The sequence below is a fragment of the Emiliania huxleyi genome (assembly GCF_000372725.1).
Source record: "Emiliania huxleyi CCMP1516 unplaced genomic scaffold EMIHUscaffold_87, whole genome shotgun sequence".
NCBI lineage: Eukaryota > Haptophyta > Isochrysidales > Noelaerhabdaceae > Emiliania > Emiliania huxleyi.
Window position 1 is genome coordinate 245,556 of NW_005195508.1, and position 9,319 is coordinate 254,874.

Below are 9,319 nucleotides of genomic sequence, written 5' to 3' on the forward strand. Positions count from 1 at the left end.
AGATTTGACAACTCATGCGTCGCAGCCTCATGGCCGTCCACGCATCCGGCCGATCAAAGCACAGCGCCGTCCCGTGGCGTCCGGAGATGGATGCCTTCGTGCTGCTGCGCCACGTCCGAGACGGCATCCCGTTGCCGAAGGTGGCAGAGCAGTGGCCGTTTGAATCCGCCACCAAACGAAGCAAAGATGCAATCAAGTGGCGATGGAAAGAGGTTCTCAAAAGACTGACGCTCTCGACGACCTCCGACTGATCTGTGGATCCTGCGACGAGCGCGAGGAGGCGGAGACGCAGCTGAACACCGAGGCAAGCCTGCAGCCGCGGGTCGAGGACGCTCTCGTGAAGCTGCACGCGCGAAACAGTGGCCAGGGGCGGGGCTTGCATTTTTGCCGTCGCCTGTCGCCGCTACAGCGCAGCACACCTATTCTTCTCAGAGAGACGGAGTTTGAGCAATAGCCCTTCTCTTTTCTCGCGTTTTCCTCCGTTTTCTTTCGCCGTTACAGGTTTCGAAGTAACTTGAAGCCCGAACCGTGTTATTTCCTCGAGCGCCGGATAAGCGATTCACACGAGGGCCGTCACAACGTGTTTCTCGGCTCGCCCTCGCCCGGCCCGGCGCTATGCCGGCGCGTTCGCTAGAGGCTGCTGCCGCAGAGCGGAGGCGCGTGCGTCGCCTCGCTACTCTCGCGGCGAAGCAGCTGCCGCCGCCGAGACGCGACGCGGCGTCTGCCGAGGAGAGAGAGCCAGCGCGGCGGTCGCCGACGCCGCCTTCGAGCTGTGTGCCACTTCTCGGGTGCACGACAGCTCTGCGCGGCAGCAGCATCAGCAGCCGCCGCACCGCCACCCGCCTCGCGCCTGTCGCGGCCGGAAGGGAGCACGCCGACGCTGCCGTGGTACCGAGGGCCGGAGCCCGACTCTCGTACAGTCGAGCGGCTCCGAGGCGAAGCGCTGACACACACAGGGCATGCCGCGCAAGGAGAGCGCGCCTCGAGGCCGGCAAGTGCGCGTACGTGCCGCGCGGTCTTGGTGGCGCGATTCATGACGGTCGCTCTCGCTGCCGGCCGATGAACCCTCGCCGCCCCCGCACCAGCGACACCGGCCGCGGCTCGCCTCCACGCGCCGGCTCGGAAGAGGGGCTGTCGGCGGCGCAGCAGAGCGGCTCGCCTCGGCGCTCGAGCCGCCGACAGCCCCACTCCTCGACGTGACGGCCGCTCCCGGAGCCAGCCGGTGCGCGCCCGACCCACGCCCCCTCTCGCACCCCTCCGACCCCCCCTGCGCGGCGCACCCGCCCGCTGTGCGCCGGCTCGAGCGCCTATCGCCAAATCGCGACGTTTGAGCGCAGCGCACGCGTCCCACACGTCACGCGCGCGCAGGAGAGCGTGCGGCACAGCAGTAGCGTGTACTCGCCGAGGGCATCGCGCCGAAAACCCCGCGCATTCCGCCCCAGCAGAGGCTGCAGCCTCTGCACAAGCTACACCACTGTAAGAATGGTGAGTACTTGGGGTTGAGTGGGCTTGCTTGCTCCCTTAGCCGGGAGCAAAAATGCAAGAAAAACGTGTCGATGAACTCAAACTACACTCCGTGGACGCTCGAGGAGGACCGCCTACTGCTGCACTCGTACCAGAGCGGCGCGAAGATCAACGAGATCCGCGTCGGTGCCCGCAGCTACAAGTCCATCGAATGCCAGCTACGCCGGCTTCAGAACGTCACGCCACTGGTACGAGACGCGCACCACAAGAGCCGCTGCGACCCGGAGGCGCCGTTTCAGTACCTGCAGCACGACATCTGGACGCCGATCGTCTCGACCCTCGCTCTACCGCCGTGCGCGCAGATCGACTGGATTCGCGGCGTCGCAAAGGTGTCTCCCTTACCCTGTTCGCCTGCACGCGAGCGTGATCATTCGGCGATCTCTAACGACTAGTGAATCCACACCCTCCCAAACCCGCATCTCCTCTGTCATTCATCACCCAATGATAATCATATCGGACCCCACCGTCCGCGAGATTACTTCAACTTACGTCACGGACCTCGCGACCGACGGCAGCGCCGAGCTAGACCCAGACGGCCTCCCAACACCCTCCTCCGCTACTGACACAATCTCTCTCCTCGCCATCCCGCCCCACCTCACTCAAACGCCGCGCTGCGCTGACAGGCCTGAGCCTACACGCCTACACACCACGCGCACACGTATCGCAGTCCCGTTATCAGCACTAAATCACTGTCGCTATCTTAGGAACGTAGCGGCAACCCACACCTCCACTTCCGCCGATCCCTCTCGCGTACTTCCTCCATGCCTTCACCATCGCTCATCCCGACACTTCTCTCCACCAGCCACCCTCCCCACCGCCACCGCCCTTGCCGCCGCCCTCTCCGCCCCCCCCAACACCGACGTCACGATCTCCGCCATCCCCGAGTCCTCCTCTTGCGAGCCCGCCACCATCGTCACCGCTGCCCTCGCCGCAGACGCCCTCGCCACCACCGTCGCACACCCACCCTCTTCGCCGCCGCAGTCACTGTCGTCTCCCTCTCTGCCGCCCCTCTCAACACCGCCTATACCGCCTCCTCCATCGCCGCCGCTGACCACGCCGCCGCCGTCTTCATCTCCGCCGTTGCCGCTCCCCCCCCCCCCCCCCCCCCCGCCCGCCCTCACCGTCCCCACCCCCGCCGGCGCCACCTCGCCGTCGCTGCTGTCTCCGTCACTGCCCTCTGTGGCGCTGTCGCCTCCGCCACCTTCCCCACCGCCGACGCGTCCGTCACCGCTCTCGAGCGGCCGACGCCCTCGGCCCCTCGACGGCACGGGCAGGCAGAAGTATCGGGCCGCGGGGGCGCTGCGGATCCTCGCTTTCAACGACGACAACAAGGTGGCGATTGCGAAAGCCTTATAACCTATTTCGCGCACATACGGTGCACCACATTCGGCAACGAGTTCTCTTTCTTGGGCGTTGCTGACGTACGGCTTTACGCAAGAGGACCACCGGTGTTTTGCCTTTTGATTCGCGTTTACAGAGAGCTCAGAGGTCAGCCGAATTAAAGGTTTGAAGGCGGGGCGGCCGTGAGCTGTAAAATCTTGAAAGTGTGTGAACGCCCAGCTGAATCCACCCAGACTTGGATTCCCTTTTGGCCATCGCACACGTCTTCGGAAAGTCTTCGATGCGAGGAGTCCATGCTCCACCTCGTTCGCTCCGACCCTTCGGCCGATAGACCTGAGTGGCGGCCTTACGTCTTCTCGCGACACCCGCTCGCTGTGGCGTACAGATACTCCGCGGGTGGCTACTCATTTGCTGGCCTGCTTCTGCTGCTCTTCGCTGACCGTATGCGATCTTACGACGCGGGCGTGTGGTGGTGCGCGCTCGGCATGGCGCTGGTCGTGCAGGACGCTGTCGCGTATCTGGGTGACGTGCAGTCGTGGGGGCGGCCCTCGGTGTGGAAACAGCTGGATCCGCTGCTGGTGAATTTGGCCGCGATGTGTGAATTTGGCCACTGTCTGTGCTTGTGCGTCTTGGGCCATGGACGAGAGCGAGGACGACAGCGACTGCAGCGTCCGGTCGGACCGGCCGACGCAGTTCAGGCTCAACGGCAAGTCGTGGGACTTTGAGAACCCGGTGACGCTCGTCCTGGCTGCAGCGCGCCAGCTGGGGATGGCAATCGGCCGCGACGTCAACCTGCTCTGGATCGCCGACGAGGCGCTGCTGGACGAGTTCGACGAGGGCGAGGCGGATGAGAGGCTCGGCGACGCCGTGCCCGCGGCGCCGCTCTCCGAGGAGGTTGCCAGCCACTACACGTCCCTCTACGAGGCTCGCTCGCGCACAACCTTCGTGCGCCAGGCCGCGGGCGCCCACCCGCCGCTGCCCACGCCGGCCGGGCGCCGAGGAGGTCGCGCCAGTCGCGCAGAGCGCGCGCGGCGGCGGCTTGCGCTTCGCGAGGCGCGCCTCTCCAACATCTCGGAGAGGAGCCGCGAGGACTCGTCCGGCACAGAGGCGTACTCGGAGAGCGCCTCCTCGCCCGAGGGAGGGCGATCCGACGAGCCGTGGATGCCGTCGGGGCGCGCGGCGCCGGCTAGGGAGGGCACGGCCGCGGGGCTGGCTCGCGCGCTGCCGCGGATCGACTCTGCGAGCCTGCAGCTCGACTTGCTCGACTCAGAGGCGGCTAAGGCGGAGCCGGCCGGCGGGGAAGGGGCTTCGGAGGCGGAGGGGCAGATCGAGGGGAGGCTGGAGGGGAAGCTCGAGGAGCAGTCGGAGGGGCGGTCGGAGGGGCAGTCGGATGGATCCGCCGGGCGAGGGTGCGGCCCGGCGGGCGAGAGTCAACCACTCTCGGCTCATCTCGGCTCATCTCGGAGGCGCTTTCGCAGGTGCGGCCCGGCGGGCGAGAGGGAGGGCGGTCGGCGAGGTGGGGCTGGAGAGGGTGCGGCAGCAGGGGCTGGCGGAGGGGCTGGCGGAGGGGCTGGCGGGGGGGCGGCGGGGGAGGCGGCGGGCGTGGGCTCGGAGGCGGCTGCCGCGGAGGTTGGGGATGCTCCCTTCGCGGTCGGTGCTGCCGTCGAGGTCGACTTTGACGACGAGGGGTGGTTCGAGGGGACTGTGGTTGGCGTGGGGCGAGGCGGGCGAGGCTTCGTCTATCGCGTGGCGCCCTCTCGCCCGGGCGAGGAAGGGCGGGACCGCGGGGCAGGTGTTGCAGTGAGCTCGACGCTGCTGCTGCTGTAGGCGCTTCGGTCGGGCGACGAGCACGACGACGTGGGACGGCTCCGAGGCCCTGTCTCTGCATGAGTCGGGGCAATCAACCCAGCTGATTGATGGACAGGTGGAGGGCTCCGAGATCCGGCCGCTCGGCTGGCGCGGCGGCCGCACGGCCAGCGTCTCCACGGAGCCAAACACTCGCTCGGACGCGCTCAGCGGCTTCGAGATGCCACCCTCCGCGCCCGCGTCGGACGTGGCTGGCCCGGAGCCGGAGGAGGCGGAGGCAGAGCCTTGCTTTCGCATCACCGACGCCGGAGTGGAGTGGAGCCCGATCGAGCCCGGCGCGCCGCCCGACTATGCCGCGCCGACGCACCTCCTCCTGTGCCAGGCCGTAGATGCACACTCGCACACTCGCGGCAGCCCAGGCCTTGGGCCATCGTCGCTCACACCAGCGCATCGGCTCGACACCACTCTTGCGCATCGGCTCGATGCCGGGCCATCGGGAGGTCTGCCACACGGAGGTGTGCAAAACCCTGCATGCACAGCAGCTCTGCGCCGTGTCCGACGCAGGCGCCAACATGATCAGCGGCTCGCTCGCTGGCCGGAGGTCAAGCTGGCGCGCCTCGCCGCTGGCCTCGAGGTGTAATAATACGTTTGCTTGTGAAGCGATTGCTCAAAAAATATTCCCGCTCGTTTCGGTTCTCGGCCAAGTGCTTCGCGTTCACACAGCCCGCAGCGCCGCGGGAGCGCGCGGTGATGACAGGGTGCCGCACAGCGCGGCGCAGCGCGCGGACACTCCTGCGGATCCTGGACAGCTCACTTTCGTCGACGGGACCGCGAGACGATCGAGGGGTCCCGTATCATGCGGAATCGACCCTAGAATGTAGAAAGGTGGTGGAGAATAAAGCCGTAGCGCAATCAGAGCCCTGACTATAGCGCGACACTACGGCTTTATGATGAGACCCCCTCCAATGACCACACCAGTGAGGGAGGGCGAGACGATCGAGGGGTCCCGTACCATGCGGAATCGACGCGCCTATCCCAGTTTACAAGAGACGCCTCGGACGGACGTAATCTTGGATCCCAAATTGACCGCACCCTCACGCCGCGCGTAGGGCCCCTAGGGGCCTAGAGCTGTACAATCCGCGGTGTCCGGTGTCCAGACACGCTCACTCTCACTCTCCGCTTTCACGCGTCGACAAAATGAAGGTCAGCACAGGCTCGTCGCGGGCTGCGAGCTCGAACGAAGACCCGCGCAGAGCGTCGCCGAGCCTGGCGTGCCCGCCCCCTCGCCCGCGGCCGCAGGCGTGGAAGCCAAGCATCCTGGCGTCCATGGCAAGCGCTCACATGCCAAAAGACACTTCGCACCGCGCGAGACGTGACCAAAGCGGCACGTCTCGGCGCCGCGAGAGCAGCCGGTCGACGTCGGCACCAAGCGCGCGGCCGCCGGGCGCCTCCGAACCGACAGGGGCGCCGCGGCAGTAGAGAGCACTCCACCGCCATACCGTTTTTATGGCGGGGTGTCGAGACTGGAGGTGGTTGAAGAGACCCTACCCCCAAGAAGCCCGAACCCGAGCGGTGATGAGAGGAGGCATCGTTGGGGCGGCGGCGCTGCTGCTCCTGGGCTGCTCCGCCTACCAGCCTGGCGCGCCGCACGGGCCGCCGCTCCGCCATCAGCGCAGCCGGGCATCGACGCTGTGCGCTGATGGCAGCGCACCGGGGGCAGACGGCGGCGAGGGGGCCGCGCCGAAAGACTCGGCTGCAGCAGAGGAGGATTCGCTTGCTCGCGATCTTGCGGAAGAGATTGGCACGCGGGAGTTCACCTCCGAGCTCTACGCGCACCTGCAGCGGCGACCTGACTACGAAACTTCTGAGCTGTACAAAGCTCTGCGGAACCGGATCGACGTCGTCGACCCAATCTACTCCAACCTGGAGGAGGCAAAGGGGCGCGAGGCGGCGGTGCCAACGCCCGGGCAGACCCCAGGCGAGATCATCGACCTGGTGCTGATCGCTCTCCGCGAGGACCGCGCGGATCGCAGTAACCCTGCCGCGGGCGTCGAGACTCTCATGCACGCTCCTCCAGCCTAACCCTAACCCTAACCCTAACCCTAACCCTAACCCTAACCCTAACCCTAACTCTCATGCACGCTCCTCCAAGCCGCCCTCCTGCCCTCCTCCCGGCCCAGCCTGCCCCTCCCGCCCGCCGTCCTTGACGCGCGAGGGGCGTGCGGCCAGGCGCTTCTCGGGGCCTGGCTCGAGCATCCACATGGGCTCCTCGGCCACGGCTCCGGCGCTGCTGCCGCACTCTCACGAGACATGTCGAGGACGCGTCCGGAACATGCCCCATAGGTCACGGCTCCGATGCTGCTCGGGTACTTTCAAGACTCAAAGTGCCGCCTCGCGCGCCTCTCCTCTTCGCCAGAGGGGGTCGAGGGCCCCAACGGCCTCCTCCGTGTGTTGTGTGTCGCAGGTACGCTGTGCTGCTGGACTGGGTGTCGGTCTCGTACCCGAAGAAGCTCGAGCTGTCCATCGACAAGAAGAAGGCGCTGCAGCAGTGCCTGCTCCGGGGCAGGAGTGGCGAGGCCGTGCCGGTCCCCTTCACCCCCGCGAGACCGCTCTCCCGCCCCGGCGCTCCACTCCTCTGCCCCGCGCGCAGGTGACCTTCCAGTTCACAAAGCACGAGACGGTCGACGGGCAGATCTGGCTCATCGACCAGGAGAGAGCCTCTCAACCCACCTCCTCTCTCCCGCACCCTCCCGCACCCTCACCCTCCCCCTCCCTCCCGCCCTCCCCGCCACCTCCAGGTGCTCGTCAAGGGCGTCTCCGCCGACTGACGAGGCCACCAGGCTTGCCGCCGCGTGCTTTTGCCCAGTGCAGGAGGGGAGGCCGACCGCCACGCACCGCGGCATGGTAGACGCCCTTGTTTGCTCCTAGAACGCCCTCGCACCGCAGCAACGCGTCACATAATACACGTCCGAGCACAACACATATTGGCTCCGCTGTCCACAAGGTACGCCGTGTACGCGATTTCTCTAGAGTTTTTTACGGCGCGATTTTGTCCGAGAGGGCACGATGATCGATGACCGTGTGTGTGTTGTGAGATGCAACCATATGTGTGTATGCGCGAGGCTATCCTCTCTCTTCCACCACCGGATCTACATCTGGGTGCGACAAGCCGCGAGTGGCACAGAAGTGGTGACTGGTGTCCCCCCCCGGGCGAGGCGGCGTCGCGGCGTGTGCGCTGGGTGGGGCCGCCGCGGTCCCGCGGATCGGGCCAAGCTGATGACCTCTTCTACACCCCTGGCCCTTCCCGGCATGCGAGACATGCACGGCACGCATAAGCTGCCTCCGTTGCAGCCCAGTAGCGTAGTACGATGCACCCTGGTCCCTGCACGAGCAGCGCCGAGGCTCGGGCCTGAGGCGCGGCGGCGATGCTCTCGTGTCTCCTCCGACGCTCGTCCTCGTGTCCGATGCCTCCCCTCTAGCGGAGGGCGAGGACGACCGCCACGTAGAGGAGGTATTTGGCGAGGAAGAAGAGGAGCTCCTGCTCACGCGGGAGTGGGGGTGGGCAGCCGCTCCAAGACGGCGTGTGCGGTGGCAGCAGGAGAGGCGCTCCATCGGTTGCATCAGCTGCCGGTCCGCCACGCTGACGATGGCAGCGACAAGCATGGGCGCGCCGGCCAAGCCGAACGTCGCGGCGTCGCGGAGGGACGTGGCTGGGGGGGCACCCCGCCACGTGGCGGGGGGGGGAGCCCGCCCGCCAGAGGAGGGAGGCGGAGGTGTATCAATCACCTTATGCCCGCCAGAGGAGGGAGGCGGCGCCGCACGCCAGCTCTCCCCTCCGTCGCTAGCCTGCGAGCCCCACGCGCCTGCCCCCCCCTCGACGGGGGCGACGGGGGCGACCGGGAATGGGGGCTGCTGCGGGGGAGGCGGCGGGGCCGCGAAGGGCGGCGGCGAGGCCGCGGCGCCCCAAGAGGGCGCCTCAAGCCTACCCAGCCACGCCGCCTTGGCTGCGTCCGCCTCGGACGCGACAACCGACGACCCGGCCGCAGCTGCGGGCGGCAGCGGCGCCGACGGCTGCTGCGGCGGCGACGCTGCCGCTGGGAATGCGGGTGCCGGCGTCCCTGCGCCCCAAGACGGCGCCTCGAGCCTACCCAGCCACGCCGCCTTGGCTGCCGCCTCGGCGGACGACGACGACGACGATGCCGCCAGCGCTGCCGCCGCGGACTTGGTCGCTCCGCCCCAAGACGGCGCCTCAAGCCTAGCCAGCCACGCCGCCTTGGCTGCCGCCTCGGCGGACGACGACGAGGACGATGCCGCCAGCGCTGCCGATGCCGACGACGCTGGCGGAGGCACTGCTGCTATTAGCGGCGGCGGTGCAGCCTGCGAGGCGGCAGCGCCCCAAGACGGCGTGTCGAACTTGGCCAGCCACGCGGCCTTTGCGATCTCCTCCGCATCCATCGCCGGCTCGGCCGCAACCTCGGACGCCACGGCAGACACCGCCGCCGTCGCCGCGGCCCACGTCGGCGCGTCGAGCTTGGCCAGCCAGGCCGCCTTCGCCTCCTCCTCGCGCGAGAGCGTGTCGCACGCGGCGGCGTCGCCGGAGCCGCACGCCTCGGCCAGCTCCGCCACCGCCGCCGCCGAGCCGGCAACC

At 67.9% G+C, this 9,319-nt stretch overlaps 3 protein-coding genes across 3 annotated transcripts; all 3 read left to right on the top strand.

The window, feature by feature from the left end:
• Positions 1 to 356: 356 nt before the first annotated feature.
• On the top strand, positions 357 to 1,331 carry EMIHUDRAFT_359736 (Hypothetical protein; the record flags this gene model as incomplete). Its single annotated transcript, XM_005758314.1, has 2 exons — positions 357 to 419; positions 1,086 to 1,331. A coding segment is annotated over one exon (246 nt), but the record flags the coding sequence as incomplete, so codon positions are not given.
• A 2,166-nt stretch (positions 1,332 to 3,497) lies between these two features.
• EMIHUDRAFT_465962 (hypothetical protein) lies at positions 3,498 to 5,311 on the top strand (the record flags this gene model as incomplete). Its single annotated transcript, XM_005758315.1, has 4 exons — positions 3,498 to 4,185; positions 4,433 to 4,614; positions 4,693 to 5,046; positions 5,236 to 5,311. The coding sequence occupies exons 1-4, from the start codon at positions 3,502 to 3,504 to the stop codon at positions 5,309 to 5,311; spliced, it is 1,296 nt and encodes a 431-aa protein (XP_005758372.1). The 5' UTR covers positions 3,498 to 3,501.
• A 926-nt stretch (positions 5,312 to 6,237) lies between these two features.
• Positions 6,238 to 8,602, top strand: EMIHUDRAFT_453564 (hypothetical protein). The gene is made up of 7 exons (XM_005758316.1): positions 6,238 to 6,734; positions 6,901 to 6,943; positions 7,015 to 7,055; positions 7,136 to 7,256; positions 7,322 to 7,381; positions 7,470 to 8,209; positions 8,281 to 8,602. The coding sequence occupies exons 1-6, from the start codon at positions 6,247 to 6,249 to the stop codon at positions 7,497 to 7,499; spliced, it is 783 nt and encodes a 260-aa protein (XP_005758373.1). The 5' UTR covers positions 6,238 to 6,246; the 3' UTR covers positions 7,500 to 8,209; positions 8,281 to 8,602.
• Positions 8,603 to 9,319: the final 717 nt, after the last annotated feature.